The 20,748-nt window shown below is 50.2% G+C and overlaps 2 protein-coding genes across 3 annotated transcripts; one reads left to right on the top strand and one right to left on the bottom strand.

The window, feature by feature from the left end:
• The first annotated feature begins 282 nt into the window (after nucleotides 1-282).
• On the top strand, nucleotides 283-4,456 carry Pradc1 (protease associated domain containing 1). 2 transcript variants are annotated; one of them, XM_085690556.2, is made up of 5 exons: nucleotides 283-477; nucleotides 2,641-2,741; nucleotides 3,198-3,307; nucleotides 3,551-3,718; nucleotides 3,834-3,974. In XM_085690556.2, exons 1-5 carry the CDS (start codon nucleotides 411-413, stop codon nucleotides 3,898-3,900), a joined length of 513 nt encoding a protein of 170 aa, XP_085546682.1. In that variant the 5' UTR covers nucleotides 283-410; the 3' UTR covers nucleotides 3,901-3,974. The 2 variants fall into 2 exon arrangements, with proteins under 2 accessions (XP_085546682.1, XP_048272610.2); XM_048416653.3 differs by having other exon boundaries at nucleotides 306-477; nucleotides 3,930-4,456.
• Nucleotides 4,457-4,806: 350 nt separating this feature from the next.
• Nucleotides 4,807-19,394, bottom strand: Smyd5 (SMYD family member 5). The gene is made up of 13 exons (XM_048416652.3): nucleotides 19,255-19,394; nucleotides 13,016-13,124; nucleotides 12,320-12,459; nucleotides 11,803-11,924; nucleotides 11,410-11,479; nucleotides 10,844-10,948; nucleotides 9,799-9,861; nucleotides 9,587-9,657; nucleotides 9,209-9,315; nucleotides 8,794-8,850; nucleotides 6,965-7,059; nucleotides 6,155-6,225; nucleotides 4,807-6,075 (listed from the first exon to the last, which is right to left on the bottom strand). Exons 1-13 carry the CDS (start codon nucleotides 19,348-19,350, stop codon nucleotides 5,931-5,933), a joined length of 1,251 nt encoding a protein of 416 aa, XP_048272609.1. The 5' UTR covers nucleotides 19,351-19,394; the 3' UTR covers nucleotides 4,807-5,930.
• Nucleotides 19,395-20,748: the final 1,354 nt, after the last annotated feature.

The following is a 20,748-nucleotide window of genomic DNA, read 5'->3' as shown; positions in this document are numbered from 1 at the left end:
TAGCACCTCCCGCCGGCCGAGGCACCGCCCCGCGGCGCCCGCGCGCAGCCAGCCTCTGGCAGGGAGGGAGCCGGGATCCCGCACCTCTCCGCGAGTCGCCCACCCTCCGCTCGGGAGCCACATCTATACTGAGGAGCGCGGGGGCGGGGCTGCGAACCGCAGTTGCTATTAAGAGTTTTGACAAATCCGCTGCCGGCTCCACTCCTCCTGGCCAATAGGAAGTAGCGTAGGGCGCAGAGGCGGAAAGTGCGGCCACACCAACAGGCTTGGCAGCCAATCGGCCGCCGGCCTCGGTTCGGCGCTCCAACCCGCGCGGAGAGCGGGCCTGGGGGAGGCCGGGGCGGCTGTCAGGCTAAAGTCCGGCTGGCGGGCGCGGCGGGACGGCGGCGGCGGCAGGACTGGCCCTGGAGATGAGCCGTGGTGCCGCGGGCTGGTGCTGTCTCGTGCTCTGGCTACCCGCGTGCGTCGCGGCCCACGGTGAGCGGCGGCGGACTGGCGGGCGGGGCGGGCATCCAGCGTGTGCGCTGCTCGGGCCGGGGGGCCACGGGTCACCTTGGGGACCCCGGGAGTTTGGGCTGGCTAGGTTCTGGGGCCAGACGACTTCAGTGGGTGGGTGCTGGTCCCCGGAGTCCGGAGTAGGCGCAGACCGAGGCTCCCCACGTCGAAGCAAAATCCTCCAGCCCTCCTTCTCCCGAGGGCGACCCGGGTGACAACTAGAGATCCAGAATGGAGCAACGTGAGCGTTCATACAGGCAGGAACATGCACGTGGGCTCACACGCACAGGCACCCACTTACACAACTCGCACATAAATGTACACACCTACGCGCTAAGTGAACACATGCATATACCCGAAGAGATAAGAACATCAAACGCCAGACAGGAGTGTGCTTGGGAAAAGGGTGCCGCATGTTAATCCAGAAGGGTTTCTTAGGGGCGTATCCATCCGATGAAGTGTGCCTACACACAGGACAATAAGCTGAGCCCCCTGAGCTCTGCCTGGGTAGTTGTCCACCCAGGTAGTTGTCTGCCTGGGTAGTTATCTGGGCCATAGACAGAAACAGCTATAACCACAGCACACACATTGATAGCTTGGTTGTTGAATTGACTAACAGACCTGAGGCAAAGGCTTCCATCCATCAACATTCACTCACCTTAAGGAATCCAGGGACTCAACTCCCAGGAAAACATTAAACTTCGATGCTGAGAAGTTTCTATATCCTAGCAAAACCCTGGTTGTTCCGGCAGCTCTCTTGTTCAGGACAGCATAGCTGGGCAGCTGTTCATTCAGTAGCCTTTGCTGAGCTGCCGCTGTGTCCTCCTAGGCACTAGGGATTCATCACTGAGTAAAACCACAAACTCAGAATCATTGCTCTAAGAAACAGATATAGACTATTATAAAAACACCATAATTACTGAGGAAGTACTAGCTGGAAGAAAGTACGTTTTTGAATGACTATAGGAAGGAACAGGGTAGCATCTTTCTGAGAAATGACAGGGAAACTTTTAGGAAGACACAAGAAGATTAAAACACAGAGAAGCTAGTATGCTTGAACTTGGGAAAATGACAGATCTGGAGCAGGAGTCGATCAAGCAGTGCCTTCTACACCACCGTGAGCAGTGGCACACATTTTAGTCAGTGAAGGGGACACTGAGGCTCTGGCAGTGAGTGAGTGGCAGGAGGACCTTAGGGAGGACAATGGAGAGAGGGAGCCGAGAGATGGCTCAGCATTTGGAGTACTAGTTGTTCTTCCAGAGGGCCCACTCATTGCTGCTTTTCCTTCCAGTTCTGGGGAGCTGATATTCTCTTTCTGGACTCCGCAGGCACCAGGCACACACATGGTGCATGGACATACATGCAGCCAAAGCACACATATACATAAAATGTAAATTACAGAATGAAGGCAGATGGCAACGTGAGTCAGGATTGCTTGAGCCCAGATGTTGAAAACCAATCTGGGCAACATAGCAAGACCCTTTCTGAAAAAAGAGACATGGGAGCAAGAGCAGTTAAGCTCGAACAGTCAGAAGAGATGACAGTGACTGGGCTAGGAGATGCCAATGAGACCAGAGCTAACTTAAAGATCTGGTTAGAAACTGGGGGCTTCTCTATCCACTCAGAAACTCTTAGATCTCAGAGCAGGGATGGCTGTTAACCCAAGAGCTCTGGGTCTTTGTGGCTCACCTGCTGTGGTAGGAGCACAACAAATACAAATCTCTTATATCCAGTCTGTCTGTCCAGTCTAGAAATCATTTCTCAAGCTGGGTGTGGCACTGCATGCCTGTAATCATGTTTGGGAGGCAATCAGGAAGAATTCAAGGCCCACCAAGGAAACAAAACTAATTCAAAGACAGCCTGGGCTGTGTGCGGCCATTTTTAAAAAGATTTCCAGGTGGTAGTGCATGCCTTTATTTCAGCACTGGTAGGGGTGGGAAGCAGAAGTGGATCTCTGAGTTTGAGCGAGCCAGGGCTACATAGTGAGACCCTGCTTAAGAAATAAATAAGATCTCATGCTCCCGGAGGATCCAATCAGTTGATGCCAGGGCCTCTGGATCCAGACCCCAGTCCACCCAGGTGAAGACATAGGAAGCCCAACCAGCTGGCTCCTAAAAGGCTTTGTGTTTGCACTTTTTCCTTTAGGCTTACGTATCCATGACTACTTATATTTCCAAGTGCTGAGTCCCGGGGACATTCGCTACATCTTCACAGCCACGCCTGCCAAGGACTTTGGTGGTATATTTGTAAGTTAAAAGAAGCTCAGGTTTCTGACCCTCAGCAGCCTTGCTGCCATTAGTGAACCATGGTGACTCTCATCCCACCTTTATGCTGGGACAGAGCAGGGAGCATAATCCAACCATGCCCTCCAGGAGCTGCCGCACACTAAACCAAGGGGAGACTCCCTTCATTGGTGGAAACTACCTGAGAAACCAAGGGCACTGGCTTTCTCTGTCAATTCCACCTGCTTCCCCCACCCTGGGTTATAACCAGCGCCCTCTCACAGAAAGGCGGGGGGGGGGGGGGTGCCTAGTCAGATGGATCTTGGTGAGAATGAAAGTGCTAGAGTGCCCAGCCACAGGGAGAGCACTCCATTTTCTTCCTGAACTCGGTGTGAGGCGCCAGGGCGATGGATTGTTAGCTCGTTCCAAAGCCATGTTTTCTCACACTCTTCCCTGTCCTACTGTCTGAACATTTTTCAGCACACACGGTATGAGCAGATTCACCTTGTCCCTGCTGAACCTCCAGAGGCCTGTGGGGAACTCAGCAACGGCTTCTTCATCCAGGACCAGATTGCTCTGGTGGAAAGGGGGTAAGGAGTGGGCAGGCGTAACACACGGGGAGGGCAGATTCTGATCACAGCTCATGGTAGTTTGAAATGCCAGTTTTTAAATAATTCATCCTTTACAGGTCTTTAAGAAATGTCTTGTCTACTTTCTGCTGTGTACTGATGACCCTCAATACAAGTTCTCTGTGGTCCTTCATTCTCCCAAAGAGAGGATGTGAGGGAGGGGCAGCTAGCCTTTCCTTTGGTCTCATCACCAACCTCTTCCAGGGGCTGCTCCTTCCTCTCCAAGACGAGGGTGGTACAGGAGCATGGTGGGCGGGCTGTGATCATCTCGGACAATGCAGTTGACAATGACAGTTTCTACGTGGAGATGATCCAGGATAGTACTCAACGCACAGCTGACATTCCTGCCCTCTTCCTGCTCGGCCGAGATGGGTGAGGGCTTGCTCTTTGCTTCTCGCTGTCCACACTAAATTGGGTGGTGTGACGTGGTGGGGTCAAAGGCAATCACCAGTCCCCTTTCACAGGCCCTGTCTTGACTATCCCAAAGGGCAAAAAAGTTCTCAGATTCTGGAAACTCCCAGAGTAACAGGCAGAGGGCAGTGTTGGGGTGCTGAGAAAGTGACTGCTCTTCATGCCCTCCCAGCTACATGATCCGACGCTCTCTGGAACAGCATGGGCTGCCATGGGCCATCATCTCTATCCCAGTCAATGTCACGAGTATCCCCACTTTTGAGCTGCTGCAACCTCCCTGGACTTTCTGGTAGAAAAGCTTACCCCAGGTTCCAGCCACAGGTGACTCACTGGGAAGAAAAAAACCCTAAGATTCTGCCATTTGGAGTTTGGAGATAGACTCTGAGGACAAGTAGAGCCGGGGATGGGACAGGGAAGCCACACTCGTGGCTTTCCCTTCCTTAGGGCCTGCAAGGACATCTCATGCTCCAGTAAGAGGCAAGAACCAGGCCCAAGACGTCTGGGTAGAATTTGGAACAAAAGGTGCTGAAGGCAGGTGGCCTTCTCCTCGGCCACCTGTCACACACCAGTTTTCCAGCCTCCCACATCCCGGACTTCCTCACAGTGACTCTTGTAGCTCTTGCTGAAGTGGTTTAAAGAAATAGTTATTCTGGGCCTAAGGATTCTCTACTCTTTAGCAATAAAGGTAAATAAAGTTCATCAGGTTTGTACCTGTGTCCTAAACTAAGAATGCGTGGGTGTGGGTGGACTCATTTATTTGGTCCCACATCATACTTACTGCTGCTTTTAGCGGAGCCTCACAGAAGGCCAAGGCTTCTCAAGCCCATTAGGATTAACAGACTGCTAATTGTGGTTCAGCCCTCTGGGAAAAAGACTCCTTTACCTAGAGCCAGCAATTGAAATCCAGCCTCAGAGACCTTGTTGGCTTTAGGGATGTTAACACACCCTTGCGGCTGGCAGTATGAGAAACCTGGAGCATTCTGCTGCCACCCCCTGCTGTAACTTGGGCCCTGTGCACACAGCCCACTCTCCACAAAGCACAGCCAGAGGCCCATCACCACTCACATTTTATTGAGACCAGAGGGAGAGGAGTGCTGGCTGTTGTGAAGGAGTGTGCCCAACAGGTAAGGGGGCTAGTCAGGCACATTTCACCTGGCTCCACCTTAGAAAAAGCCTGTAGCATAGGCACTGGTCCTCCCTGGCAGCCCCTAGCAGGGCTATGCAGACCTTTTGGGGAAAGAATGGGGGGGGGGGGGTAGCTGTCATTCCATGATGCCCACCCCAAGAATGAGATGATCATCTGTGGCAAGGAGGAAAAAGTCATGGCTCATCTCCAAGCATCTGCCCAGCTCCTTCAGGTTTCTGGAAGACTTCAGTGTTCCTCTATGGATATCTTAAAAGCATTTGCTGGACCATTTTAGCTGGTCGCAGGGCAGAGTGGAGCATCCTAAATTAAGGAGCACAATCTGTCATCTGGCATTCTGCTAGAGTCCTGATGAAGACGAGCCTCTTCCATACCTTTTAGGGCTAGCCACCTTGCCTGAGCGTAAGAGCCAAGGCACAGGCGCAACAATCTGGAGTCTGGAGAATAGGTTAATCTCCACCTCCCCGGTGTCCAATGGGAACAGCCCAGCATCCCAGGCACAGAGTCTTTTGAAGTGTTCTGAAGGCCTAGACCTTTGTTCCTGCCTCTTGCTGCCAAGTGGCAGGCCATTACTTCAGCTGCAGCTGTGTAGGTGAGCAGTAAGGAAGAGGTAAGGCATCACATCACCTCTCAAGGAAACCAGTCTGCTTTCAGACCGGCCATTTTGTTGCTCCCCTCAAGTTAACAGCCAGTCAAGAGGGGCCAAGCCTCAGGTGGATGGGTGAGTATGGGCCAAGGAGCCCAGAGGAAGAAAACTATGAGGCCTGGAGCCTGTTCCAGTCTCACAGCTACGGTGGACCATGGCAGGGGAAGACCAGTTCTGGAAGGCTTGGTGATGGCACAGGGCCAATGCAGCTCAGCAGCAGTGCTCAGGGCATGAGGTCTGGTGAGGGGTGGGGCTCAGGTCCAGCCTCTCTCCTTTCCTGACAGAATGCCAGAAGGGAGAAAGCAGGCAATGGGTGCAAGGGGGAGGGGCTGTTCCTTCCAACCACATTTGTGGAGGGTGGGCCCCTTCCAGGCAGGGTCACATCACACATCAGTCATCTCATCCCCTAGCTCTGCATCCTCAGGCTCTCCTTCCTCATCTTCTTCCTCCTCTTCTTCTGAGGTCACATTAGGGTCATCAGCCTCTGCCAGGCATTTGGGACAGGAACAGATGAACAAGTAGTTCTCCCTTCAAAGTAGAGGGGTGATAGGTAAGGCAGTTGCTGGGATGGAAAAGCCCAGAGCCCAACCATGTCCCCAGCTGGCACCTGAGGATCTTGTGGCGGCTGTGGCGGCTGCGCTCCCGCTGACAGCAATCTAAGTAGCTGATACAGATTTCCTGTGGGGTAGAGAAGGGTATGATTGCCTATGCCCTCCATCATATTAAAAAAGATTCCCCGGCCAGGTGGTGGCGGCGTACACCTTTAACCCCAGCACTCGGGAGGCAGATGCAGGTGGATCTCTGTGAGTTAGAGGTCAGCCTGGTCTACAGAACAAGTTCCAGGGCAGTCAGGGCTACACAGAAACTCTGTCTCAAAACAAAAAAGAACTTCCCCAACAGCTGCCATATCTATTGTCAACCACTGTTCCTTGCCTAGAATAGGCCTTCAATACTCTTCAACACTGATCCATTCTCACGCCTTCGGCAGGCAAGACTCCCACCTGGGTCTGAGATAGACAAGGATGGAGGTTGGCCTCAGACCCTGAGGAAAACCAGTCAGTAGGTAAGCTCTGTAGATGGGGTCAGAGGTTAATCTTAGTATGATAACTTGTATAGGAGAAAATTTTGTCAGGCTGTGGCCACCAATCAGGACTCTCAATTCACACCAACCCCTGTGGCTCAAACCACAAAGAAATCAAAATGGTAGCTGGGGTCAGGGACCTGGGCACATAGCTCTACTTCAATCTGAGACTTTGAGGATGTCTGAAGAACTGGGAGGGATCAAAGCATACTTATGACAAAAAGACTCCAGCCCACAGCCCTACCAGCCCAACAAAGGGACTCCAGCTAGTTCCTGCTGCTCCCTGGAGAGAAGCTGCAAGGCCCTATGCCCACCCGTGCTGCCCAGCCCTCTCACCTCGCCTGGCTTAATGTCCTCCAAAGCGGTAACATGTAAAAGAAAGTTGTTTTCTGGGAAGGAAGTCTCTGCATTGGGGACACAACTGTGGTTGCCTGGGTCACAAAAGACAGATAATGAGTGAAGTATGTCTGTGAAGAACCCAAGACCTTGAACATACTAGACAAGCATTCCATGACTGGTCTACACTTCCAGCCCTTAGTTTTGAATCAGGGTCAGACCACCCTTGAACCTGTGATGCTCTTGCCTCAGACTCACAAGTACATCACTACGCCCAGCAATGAAAATTAGTTTTTTAAAAATGGTTACTCTAGCTGGGCAGTGGTGGCACACACCTTTAATTAATCCCAATACTTGGGGCAGGGGGAGGGAGCAAAGGCAAGCGAATCTCTGAGTTCAAGATCAGCCTAGTCTATAGTTCCAGGACAACCAGGACTACACAGACAAACCCTAGGGGAAGGAGGGATGACAAGGACACCAAACAAAAGCCACAAAACAAAAATGTAATTCTAGGGGCAGGTAGATGACTCAGCAGGTGAAGGTGCTTGTTTCAAGCCTCACAACCCCAGTGTGATCCCTAGAACCCACTTAGTAGAAAGACTTGACTCTGACCTCTATATGTGCACCATAGCCTGTGTGTGCATGTAAATAAATGTGAAAACAAAGCGGAGCAATGTGTGGTGGCACTCGCCTGTGATCATAGTACTTGGGAGGCAGTACAAGAAGATCTACAGAAAATGTTCCAGGCTAGCCAGGGCCACATAGTGAGACCTTAACTAAAAAAATACAACAACCAAATATAAAAAAATAAAACTGAATTAATATTCTCAAGTCTAGTGGCTCACACCTGTGATCTCGGCCCCCCATGAGCCAGACAGGAGGATTTGCTGTGAGTCTGAGGCCCAACTGATGGCACAAGTGAGTTTCAGTCTAGTCAGGACACAAGAGACCCTGTCTCAAAAAACAAAGCAGGGCATGGTATGCCTGTAGCCTCAGCACTTAGAAGGTGGAGCGAGGGCCATCAGTTCCTAACAGCCTTGGCTACATAGTAAGTTCAAGGTCAACCTGGGCTACAGGAAACCCTGTCTCTAAACTTTAAAAAAAGCATTAATACTACCGAACCCTTGATCACTTTTGTGGTTCAATACTGCAGGGAAGGGCAGGTGTGAGACCCCATATCCTGTCCCAGTACCTACTGCTCTTTCCTGAAGAGCACAATACTGATACAATATGCCTTGCTGTATCACTGCCGGCTCTACCCTTACTCCACAACACTGGCCATGTTCTCAATTGTGTCCCATTGTCTCACCAAAGGAGGTGAGAGGCTCTGAGGGCATCTACAACAGACATTGTGTCTGCTGACTTGGAACCCTTGACCACCCAGCCTGGGAGGAGAGGTTTTTTAGTAGTGAGGAAAGCAGGAGGTGGGAAAGTGGGATCTGGAAAAGAGAAAAAGGTGCAAAGGAGCCCCCTTCCCGGATCCTACAGGCCTCAGGCTCTCCCTGTGCTTCCTGACTACACCCCACAGGGCAGTGGTGGGTACAATGCTCATGCCTCCCTTTCCAAGAAGCAGGGCTCTGTGTCTCCCCCTTAGGGGGCATGGCCTACTATAAATGTCTACTAAAACACAAGCAGAAGGATGGGAATGAATCCTTGGGTTTGGCTCCCAGTAATACGGCAAACAAGCAGAATGAGTGAATGAATGAATGAATAAGTGACCTAACCCCACTCTAGACTTCCCTAGTCAGCCCAAACAGGGCAAACTGGGAAAGACGGCCTGGTAAGAGCAGAACCATGTGGACTCATTCCTCCCCAGTGCCAAGACTCACAGCAACTCTGAAGCACGAAGAGACCAGACCCTTCACAGTTCAGGAACTCGCCGGTTGCTGTAAGAAAGTAATGTGAAGATGTCAGTGGGAAAAGGAAACTAAACCACAACAAGACACCAGCTCAGCTGTCCTGCCACCCAGGTTCTAGTATTGTACCTAAACTTCCTTCTCTAAGACAAACCTCTGAGAGTACCTATTTATCTGGTACTCTCCCTCTTCTCGGCATGGAGCCTCTGGATAGATCTCAGGACCATTTTTCATCTGTATGTCTTGTGGCTTGAGCTGAAGCATTCCGTGGGCGCACAGGGGTTCCTTTCCCCTACCATGAGCTTAGCCATCCCTGGCAAGAACTGTGCCTACTATCTGACTAGGGGAGCTCTAAGAATGCGGGAAGCCACAGCCCCATCTTACCAACCTGCCTCGATGTCCTTGTACAACTGGTCAATGAAGGTGTCCAGCTGCTCCCGGTCCTGAGGCTTCAGCTCCAGAGCGTCACAGGCATGCACCCACTGGCTGAGGGAGCTGCAAGTCCCAGTAGCCACGGTGGGAAACAGCCCACCTCACAAGGCTCTCTCCATGTCCAAGCATGTTAAGCTAAGGCAGAAGAGTCTCCCACCCTACCCTGTTCTTTTTCTAAAGGACCCTATCTTCCCAAAAGAGCAGCAAATTCCCCTGTCTTATTCCTCCCATCCAGGTCACCCAATCCCACCCATCTTGAAAGAATCTTCCTACATTAATCCCTCATCTGAACCTCAAGGGACTACTTAATAGGTCTAGAACATTCTCTCCTAACCTGGTTCCAATCCCTTGACCATTGGTCCCAACAAGGGCAAAGAGAGACCGGAATCCATCTGGCGTGAACCACTGTAGGGAGAGAGAGGTGAGCCTTGGGCTGCTCTTCCTAATCCAGCTCTACAGTGGAGGCTTCTGAGAGCTGGCCTCACTTCAGCTCCAGGCCTGGAGCACCAGGAAGAGAGGCTTCAGGTCCCACCCTGCCACACTCACCTGGCTGAGGGTCTCCTCATAAAGGGCCTCTGTGAAAAGGCTACGCAGAAGTTCCAGCTGGCCCTGGTTTAGGGGAAACAGAGGGACACTTGCAGCCCGGGAAACTCCCCCTTAGTACCAGATAGGTGAGAGAAAAAATCAAGTGAAAGAGGGAAAAGGAGTCAGATGTGTGCCCTGAGCTTTCCCTGGGGACAGAGGCAGTACTTATTTCCAACTGTCTGAGGGATCCAAGTGAGGGTGTGAGCCCTAGGCTTCTTCCGGTTTCTAGTACTTGTTCCAGCATGTACTAGATGGGGCGGCACCATCCCCACCATCCCTTGGAGCTTCCCTGAGACTTGCTTGGCCTCTGACCAGCTTGACTTTCTCCTTCTTTATTCTTTTTGTTGTTGTTTTTTGAGACAGGGTTTCTCTGTATAACAACCCTGGCTGTCCTGGAACTCGCTCTGTAGACCAGGCTGGCTTCGAACTCACAAACATCCACCTGGTTCTGCCTCCCGAGTGCTGGGATTAAGGCGTGCATCACTGCTGTCAGTTCTTCTTTTTTCTAGATCCAGTAAGCAACACCCTGAGCTACATCTTTTGCAGAGCTGCATTCCCACCCTATCTGCCTCCCTTGGACAGTCTCTACTCTCTGGCAGCCTCCCCACTTTGGCAGCTCCAAAGGAAGGTTGAGGTCCTTAGTGTCTTATTCTCGCCACATGAATTTCACATCTCTGCCTGACCTGTGGACCCCAGCCCTCCACTCTCCAGCAAACTGCTGTGCCACTGCTGCCTTCCTCACGTCTTGCCTTCCATATGCCATAATAAGCACTCTTGAGTAGGACATGCAACCCCTCTTCCCTACTTCCAGTTTTAGGTTTATATTTAGGTCACAAAGGTAAATGGGGCCAGGAATGCACATTCTTTGGGGGGAGTTTTAGAACCAGGCTTTAATTCCTACTGTAGCTGAAAAGAGACCAAATGTGGAGTTAGTCCCCTAAAGGTAGCCACAGACACCACAGGCTACTTGAAGGGTAGAGGAAAGAGGCCATGAGAAAAAACCAACCTTGAATTTGTCCCCTAGGAGTTTGTGGACAATTTCCTCCTCCTCATTGGCTGTTTTGCTGCAGAACTGGGAGAAAAGCCTGACCCAGTGGTCCTTGTCCTTGGCCTGTAGGGCAAAGACACATGAGGGCCATGTGCCCATGTGGAACTGAGGGCTTATGTTTCTCAAGTTCCTTCCATTAGGGAACCAACATCCAAGAGCTTCTGCCCAGGTCTTCCTCCCCACTCTGTCCACACAGCCATTTTCTAGCTGGAGCAGGGCTTGTCAACTCCAAACACTAAAAATAGAAGGCCACTGTGGAAGAACAATACAGACATGGCATCTCTCACTTCATGTAAGAGATGCTGTCCTGGAACACTGGCACCTGTCAGTCAAATTCAGGAACCACTGCGACATAAGACAGACATCTCATAGAAAAATTAAAACAGGCAAATCCAGAGCCATGGCCCATGCCTGATTTCTGGTTAGCATGCACTGGAGGTTCTACATATCAAGCAGCAAGAGCATCCAAACAAGGTCAGATAACTGACCCCAGGGTTGACTGGAGGTCAGTTTCTCTGGCTCACCTGTTTCACTGTGGCCACCATCCGAGCCATCAGCATTATACTTGCTGTCTCCGGAGGATAGTGAACACTCCTGGGGAAAGAGAAAGTGTAGCCTAGAAATTCCCTCCCTAGGAGCAGCCCATTCTGATAGCCACAGAGATACTTCCTGCCCATCCATCGGTTATGAAAGGCTGTACTTAGGCAAATTTGTATCCTTAGGGTATCTCTCTATGGGTCTGAAAAGGGCTGAAGACTAGGGCTGGCTGCTCAGCCACAAGGCAGGGTGCCACAAACTGTGACTTCTGTTTAAGCCTAACAGTGGAGAACACATCTTGGGGATGTAATTCCTAACAGCTCCCAACAGCTGTGGAGCCAAGGCAGGAATGGAGGCAAGGGTAAAGAGAAGAGACCTACCTCCATGCCTCCTGCAGCCTATTGAGAGGGTGCCGGGGGTCGTCCTGGGAAGGGCCTGGGCACAGGATGCGGTGGTATTGCTCCGCAGCTGCCAGCCGACACTCTGCACTGCAGTACGTCACCTGGGAGGTGGGGTGGACATTAGCCCCCAGGACCTGGGCACTCACCTCGTTCAGCTGCTTTCTTTCTCTAACAGCCCCAGAACGAGAGCTCAGAGAGGGTAATACAGAGTTCTAGGGGCATGCACCTAACCTAACCTTGTTATACTACATGAAGGGAAGAGCGTTTCAGCTTCCGGCAAACTGCCAAGGAAAAGGCACGTCCCGCCACACCCGTTGTCTGGATTCTGGACACTGGCAGCAAGGAAGCTGAACAAGTACTGGGCCTTTCACTGTCACACACTAGACTGTGATCCTTGAGGAACGGACCAAGTAGGTTCAAACTCTGTCTTGCCAGTGAAGGCTTACCTAACATCTCCTGGCCTTTCCTTTCCCTGTGCATCCCCAGGGGTGCTCACCTGGCAGTGAGGGCAGTTCTGGTGGAGGTCCTTGCGCACACTGCACAGCTCTGGGTGTGGGAGAACCTGGCCTGGCTTCCCAGTCAGCCTCTGGGCATTCTCCTCTGCCTTCTCCAGTGCCCGAAGACAGTGGTCACAGGCTGCAAGGAAGCCAGACACAGTGAGTGCCCTCTTTCCAGAACCCTCTAGCTCCTCCTGATCTCCTCCACTGTCTTTCCATCAGACTCAGTCATGGGGATCCCTGCCTCAGACTGGTGCTCCTTCTAGTGTGTCTCTAGCTTAAGAAAATCATGAAAAGGCCTGTGGCTGGCAAAGCTAAGGATTCCACTTGCTCTGGCCCCTAACTCAGTCTTCACTGAGCATGGGTTGGTTATGCATCACCTTTAAGTAGGGACGTCTAATTTGGTACAGAGCCCTTCAGCATGATATCCAGACACTTATATTATGGGCGCAGGCTTTAAGTTTTGTCTAAGAGAGCATCCTCCCCAAGAAGCATTTTGGAGGGACCTCCCATTACAGGTACACAGTCTCAAACACAGAGGTAAGCAGAGATGAGGGTCTCAGGTCCTGATCTCTAGGGAAAGATAGCATTTCCTCCCAGCACCCAGAGGGTTAGCCTGAAGATGTGTAAGGCTCTCTTCCATGCACAAAATGGCTGGGCCTGGCCGCTACCTGAAGCAGGCAAGATGTACTCACCTCGATACCGATAAAGTGCATTCCAGAGAAACTGTGAAGCCACCAGAGGTCTTTCAATGAAGATGGTCTCTCCCTTCCGGATCAGCTGTGTGGCAAACAGCCCCTTCCCCTAAGAGGGCAGAGAACAGACAGGGTAAGAAATAGCTCCAAACCTGCCATAGAGCCACATGCCTATAATCCTAACACATGGAAACAGGGGGATCAGTAGTTCAAGGCTAGCCTGGGCTACATAAGACCTTTTTAAAAAAGAAAAAAACAGGCTTGAAAGATGGGTCAGTAGTTAAGTGTACTTGTTCCATAATCTTGAGGACCAGCGTGTGGATCCCAGTACCCACATAAGTAATTCAGGTGTCTCTACAAATGTCTGTAACCCCAGCTTCAAAGAAGGCAGAGACAGGAAGATCATTGGGGCCTGTGGGGTATGAGCCAAGTGAAGATATGAGCCTGAGATTCAGGAAGAGACCCTACCTCAGGAGAATAGGTGGAATGTAATGCAAGAAGACACCAATGCTCTCTTGTAGCTTCTGTGCACATACACAGGCATGCACACAAAAAAGTAAAAACAGGCTGAAGAGTTGGCTCAACAGTTTAGACTGCTGGCTGCTCTTCCCAGTTTGGCTCCCAACATTCACATCAAGCAACTGACATCGAAGGCCTCCACTGACACTAAGCACTTGTGGGATACACTTAGGCTAATACACAAATAAAAATAACTTTTAACAAAGACACAGTTCCAAGAGCTCTCAGGAGGCTGACCAGCTGCACCTCTGGTGACAGGTCATCAGCCTCCTTAAATGCCTGCTCTAGAAGCTGACTGACCTATTGTCAGCTGCACCTCTCTCCGTCAACAGGACTGAAGTACCTGGTCAAGGAGGGAGCCACCTCAGCAGCCACCTGGATACCTGGAGATAGACATTTCAGAATAACTGGGGGCAAGGCCAAGATTCCTAGTAGGCTGGGGCCTCCTAAACCAGCAGTGGCTATCAGGATGGCACCATCCTCAAATCCCCAGAAACTCTGCTGCTTAGGGTTACAGAGAAATTCTAGAACCCAGCAGAAAGCAGACCAGTCCCGGGGAGAACTGATCTCTTCTTTGGTCAGGGCTCAGGGGATGCACAAAGCACTAAATTAGTCATAGAGCCAGCTCCCAACACCTCCTGGGACCCTCCCAGTGAACTGCTTCCCACTGGAGAAGTGGGTAATCCAGTAATTCTGCCAGACAGTTTCCGAGGTGTGGCGATATGGTGCAAGTGAGCGCCCTCATGAACTCTACCTTGGTTTAAACTAGCCACTAACCAGGATTTAAAAGGCAAATCTCAGGCCAAGCCCAAACCCGTAAATCAGAATCTGCACCTTTATGTCTGTGTGTGTGTCTATGTGTCTGTGTGTGAGGCACATGCGTGAATGCAGATGCTGTGTGGCAGTCAGATGACAACCTTCAGCAGTTGGTTCGGTTCTCTCATGTCACTAGGGGAACAGGGAATGAACTCAAGTTGTCAGGCTTGCATGACAAGCACTTTTCCCATCTGAGCAATCTCATAGGCCAAAAATCTGCATCTTAATAGGATTCTGGAAATTTCTATGTATGCTAAAGGTTAAGAAACGTATTCTGAGATAGACAATGGTGGTGTATGCCTTCAATCCTAGCACTGGGGAGGCATAGGCAGGCAGATTTCTTTCTGAGTTCAAAACCTAGGGTCTACATACTGCATTCCAGGGCAGCCAGACCATACAGAGAAACCCTGTCTCGAAAATAAAAAGCCTAACCTGGCACACCTTACACATCAGGACAAAGAGAGAGGAGACTGCCCTTAAACTATTCTCTAACACACACACACACACACACACACACACACACACACACACACACGGAGGGAGGGACAAACGGATGGACTGACAGACACTGGCTTCAAACTTGTCCTCTGGACTGCTAAAGTTACAGGTATCAGCTACCACCTCTGGTTCCACTGCTATCTTCTGACCAAGCTTAAGAACTCACGAGAACTTGGAGCCTAGGCAGTTAATAGTTTTGCTGACACTGCTTCAGCAAGTGATGGTGCCCCTGCCAACAGGAGCTGCCATCACAAAGTGTCAGGGAAAGTGCCCTGTCACTGTGCTCGCCACAGCAGCTTCCTGTTTCCCTTTAGTACTGGCTCTGGATACAGATGGGACTTTGCCACACTCAGAGCAAATCCCAATCTATGCACAACCCAGATAGCTTCTCTTTCTTTTAAGCTAACCCTGAACTTGTGCTAGTTCTTCTATAGGTAGGGATAACAGGGATGTGCCACTAACCAGCTCTAGAAGCTAATTATAGGACAGAGAAGGTGAAATAAAGTGAGAGCAAAGCCCAGAACTCCCCCTTGACTTCCTTTCTGGAAGCCCTATCTCTACATTTTGTTGCCCCTGAGATCAACCAAGCAAAATGAAAACTCAGCCTTCTTGGATGGAACAAAGCAGTAGGAACAGAGACCCATGTGACCTCTGACAATTTCAAATCTTGAAACTGGGTAACTAACCAGACATAGTGGTGCATGACTTTAATCCCAGCACCAAAGGTTAAGAAGCCTAGCTGCCACACTTCGAACATCAGGATCACACACACACACACACAAGCTGACTTCAAACTCATTTTATCCTCTGATGCAGAGGGAGAGGCCACACTGATCTATAGAATGACTTCCAGGGCAGCCAAGCCTACACAGAGAAGTCCTGTCAGGGGGAGGGGGGGATTATAACTATAGGTCTCTCTCTGCCTTAGGTCTTGGATGACTAAACACTGAAAATATTCAATCACTAAAGCCAAGGAAAGCCAGAGGAATGGGAGTTGGTGTCTGTAACCCTAACATTTAGGAGGAAGGAGAATTAGGAGTTCAAGGTCACTCAAAAATAACAGGACTGGAGAGATGGTTCTGCAGTTAAGAGCAGACTGCTCTTCCAGAGGAAGTGGGTTCTTTTCCAGTACCCACATGGCAGCTCACAACTGTCTATAACTCCAGTTCCAGGGGATCTTACACCTTCACACCAATGCACATTAAAAAAAAATTAAATAAAAACAAAAACAAAAACAAGCAAAGAGAAAGAATCAAGAGTTGTTCCTATCTAATGTCACTCAATCCTCAAACATACAGAAGTATTTCAAGAAAAACAGCTCCAACGCAGATCAAAAAGCACACAAGGTTGGGCACTGTAGCTCACACCTGTTGTCTCAGAATCTGGGAGGCTGATGGATGAGGATGACCTTAAATTAAAGGCTAACCCGAACTACGTAATGTGGTCCTCTGCCTTCCTCATGTGCGGCGACCCCAACCATAACCTTACTTTCGTTGCTACTTCATAACTGTGTCTGTCTTCTGATGGTCTTAGGCAACTCCTGTGAAAGGGGCTGTGACTCACAGGGAGAGAACCGCTGACATAATATACGGTAAGACCACATCAGAAGGAAGAAGTGGACAAGAGAAGGGAGGAAAAGAGGGTGGAAGACAAACTTTAAGAGATGATTATACAAACCTTTAGACCATACAGTATATGTAAGCCTTATTTACTATGGCAGTCAGGTGGTTCAGTGGGTGAAAGTGTTTGCTGCATCAAACCTGATGACCTGAGTTCCATCTCCAGAGCTCACAGTGGAAATAGAGACCCGGCTACTCAAAGCTGTCTTCTGACCTCTACAGGATGTGGCACACACACATCCATGTCCAGACACACACACACACCTTCCACACAAGTAATAATAAAACACTTTTGGTGTGGGAGAATTGTCCGTATTCTGTCAATCATATTTTAATAAAACGCTGATTGGCCAGGCAGGCAGTATAGGCGGGAAAGCCAGACAGGAAGTAGGGGTGGAGCAAAGAGACTGCAGGAAGCTCCCTCTGCCACTCCTGCGCAGACCACCTAAGAGGCAACATGTAAGCTGACAGCTGAAAAAGGTACCAAGTCACGTGGCTAACATAGATCAGAATAATGGGTTAATATAAGCTATAAGAGTTAACAAGAAGCCTGAGCTAATGGGTCAATCAGTTTATAACTTATAGAGATCTCTGTGTGGTTGATTTTCCTTGGGAGTTGCCGGCTGTGGGGTACCAGGCGGGACAGATACCCCAACAAGCCGGCCCTTCATGTTACACACTTTAAAGTGCACGAGATTCCACTAAAAAATTACAATCTTCCACAAGTGATTTTTTTTAAGAGAAATACAATAATCAAAATAATTCAAAAGGAAGCAAGCCCAAATTAACGAGCCATGCTGGGACCTTGCTAGTATACAGCATTCCAATTGGCATCTATTGGACCTCAAGTTAGGTTTCTGGCCCCACTGATTTGTCTCTGGCATAACAATTCATAGATCTAGAAATCATTCCTACTAATTTCCACAGAAATAGTACAAAGTGGCTAAAACTAGCTTGCACTTGTCCCCTCCCATCATGCTTCAGGAGACAGTTCTCTAAAACTTTCTACCCTAAGGCAGGTAAATGTGGTAACCTGAGGAAGACGGCACAAAGGGAGAATAGTATAAATCAGTCACAACAGATGGCACAGCTGCCAGATGCCCACGGGAAGGCAATTCTCCCCAGCAGGAGGTTAGGGTTAAGCAGAGGAACTGACCAGTTGGAGTTCCTGTTTGGTTTTGAGGCAGGATTTTACTCTGTACCGCAGGCTGACCTAGAACTCACAACAGTCCTCCTGCCTCAGTTTCTTGAGTGTTGGAGAACAGGCCAGGGCTAGTCACCAGCTGGGGTCCTGGGAGAAGGCTAGGACAGAACTAGCAAGGAGACTGGCGGAAGTGAAAAATGAGCAGGAAATGAAGAACAAAGGTGGCCAGGATAGGGGAGGGGTAGTAGAGATGGAAGGTGATTATGACAGGATCTGAGACACCTCCAACTGTGGGACCTGAACAACTAAGGACACAAAGGATATAGGGGAGCTGATTTCACACCCAAGGAGAGGAGTGACCCCAATGCCTACGGAACAGAAAGACTAAAAGTGTTTGGGATGGGAACCTGTACCATCTGGAGATGCTGACAGCAGATGACTCCAGAGCTAACATCTTGAGCCAAGGACCAAGGATATGTTCATTTCACTATTATCATTACTAATTAAACTCGACGTTTACCCTTAGGAATGCAAACGATAAACCATTTGCATATGTCAACTGGCAGAGTCATAGAGGAAACAACAGTGCTGGAAATAACCAAGTCTCTCTGCACTGAAACCCAGCAGCGAGACTTTTGCTCCTGGGGGTGACGAATAAGCTTTGACATAAAGGAGCCATAATAAGGATTTGGTTGAGTGAAGTGTGGCTCTCCCCTGAAACACATCAGTCAACTCATAAACCAAATAGAAATGGACTCAAAGATATGGAAGATGTACTGAAAGAAACGGGGGGGGGGGGATGTTTCAGCCACCAACAGGCAGTAACTCAGCACGTGGGAGAGCAGGAAGATGAGTTCAAGGCCAGCTTGGACTACACGAAGCCCTCATTTCAAACTAAAGAGGTAGCTTTTAAAGATGTAACTTTAATATTCATATATGTGCACAAGTACAAAGTGAGTTTTATCTTTATTTATGTGCATTTTCTATTCGACAGGGAACTAATAAAGCACGGTAATAGAGCCGGGCATAGTGGTACACACCTTTAATCCCAGTACTGGAGCAGCAAAGGTCAGCCTGATCTACATACACAATGAGTTCCAGGATAGATAGAGCTACACAGTGAGACCCTGTCACGAAATCATACCATTTTCTTATTTAAAACCCTTCAGATAAGCACTCGGTGTGTGGGTTCTGGTCAAGCTCCCTAACTCTCCAAGCCTCCACCCGTACCTCATTGAAAAAGGACACTGGGGTGCCAGGGTGATTTATACCTCAGTTCCCTTGGCTAAGCACTCCCCACCCACTGCCTTCTGATCAGCAAGCTAAACCCCACACCTAGCCAAGAGCTCCCCAACCTGGTCCAGGAGATTGTCCCAACCCCAGGACTTCCCAGAGCCTCAACTCCACCCAGGACATCGCAGCACCGCCACGAGCCAGTGGGCCGTGTTCCGCTGGGAGGGGTGAGCACGCAGGCTCCGAGGGTGAGCTTCCCCCGCGAGAAATCGCCGCGAGCCTGGGAGCGAGGGCAGACCCTGCGCCCCGGGCCCGAGCAGGGGCCAGGCCGGCGCCGAGCGGGCCGAACTCCAGGCTGTGGGCACCGGTCCCCGGGGCGTCTCCCCCGGCGGAATCCAGTCCGGCCTCACCTTGGCGCTGCTCACAAAACGGACTTCCACGGAGCCCCGGGCGCCGCCCGCCACGCCCACGCAGAAGGAGAACACGTCGCACATGGAGGCAGCCATCTTGGCCACGCCTCCGCCTTCTGACCCTTGACCCCGTCCCGGGAGGCCCCGCCCATCGAACCGCCGACCGCCCACCCTTCATCCGCACCCCGCCCCAGGACGTGGTGAGCCACACCACCGGCTTTGCTCTGCAGCGAGGCAAGGTTTTGGATGTCTTGGTCGCTTGACCGCGTGGACCGGACCTGCCTGTGTGCTTGCACTTCTGGTAGACTGTGTTTCAGACTCGGTGGCCAGTGTCGGAGTCCACTAATGACGGCTGGCGAAGTAGCCCAGAGGGAGCCCCCTAGTCTTTCCTTAGCGCCACAAAAACAAAACCCCTGTCTGTGTCCATAAGTGTCCATTGTTGCTTCTTTTCACGCCTTCTTGTTTTTGAGACAGGGTCTCACTATGTATCCCAGGCTGGCCACGAGCTTGCAGACATCCTCCTGCTTCAGAAACCCTTCACCGTTCTCCTAACAATGAACAAAGCCTTTTTTAGACTGTGAGAAGGTGTGTTACAGTAGAAGACTGACCTACTCATTTTCTCTTTGACCCTCATCCTGAAAGGAAGAATTAGTTTAGTTGCTGGGGCTCACTCGCAGTTTAAAAACTCCCCTGCCTCGGTTGGCAACATTTCTGCTCTACAGTTGTTAGAGTGCTTGCCTTGCATTCAGGTAGAGAGTTTGAGCCCCAACACTGCTTAAACCCAATGCCATGGCTACGCCTAATACCTCTGCACTCAGAGGACCAGAATTTCAAGGTCGTCCTCAACTACATAGTGAACACAAGGCTAGCCTGAGTACGTGAAACCCTGTCTGAAAAAGAAAATTTAGGGGCTGCAGAGATGATTGGCAGTTGGCACTTGTTGCTCTAGCAGAGGACCCAGGTTTGGTTCCCAACACTGGTTCACAACTGTCTGTATGTAACTCCAGTTCCTGGAGTTACTGGGCTCTGATGCCATCTTTCAGCCTCCTTAGGCACTAGGCACACACATAGTACACATATACACAAGCAGGCAAAACAATCATTCACACAAATTTAAACAAAAATTAAAAAGAAAAAAAATATTTCCTTTTTCTATAAACCCTCCTGCCATTGTCAATTTTATTTTAACCAGGTTGGACCAGTGCCTCTGAGTTGACAGGGACTTTCTTGACTTTGCAGAGTGGGGTTATGGAGCAGTAGTCAGGTGTGAGGAACCCTTAACTAGTGCAGAATGAATACACACAGGCATTGTCCTGAGACCGGAAGAGGGATGCTCCTGTTCCTGCAGCTAGACCTGACCATACCTTATTTTTGTTGTTTTGTCCCTCGGTTGACTATAGTCCCTGAAAACGGAACTCTATCTGCTCAGCTATGTTTTCATGGTGACACTTGAGGATTAGGTAACAGCCTAGTAATTATTTCAGAAGTGATGTT

The sequence above is a fragment of the Myodes glareolus genome, chromosome 6, assembly GCF_982192425.1.
Source record: "Myodes glareolus chromosome 6, mMyoGla1.1, whole genome shotgun sequence".
Classification (NCBI taxonomy): domain Eukaryota; kingdom Metazoa; phylum Chordata; class Mammalia; order Rodentia; family Cricetidae; genus Myodes; species Myodes glareolus.
The sequence above is the reverse complement of the archived record's forward strand: the minus strand, read 5'-3'. Positions and strand labels throughout refer to the sequence as shown.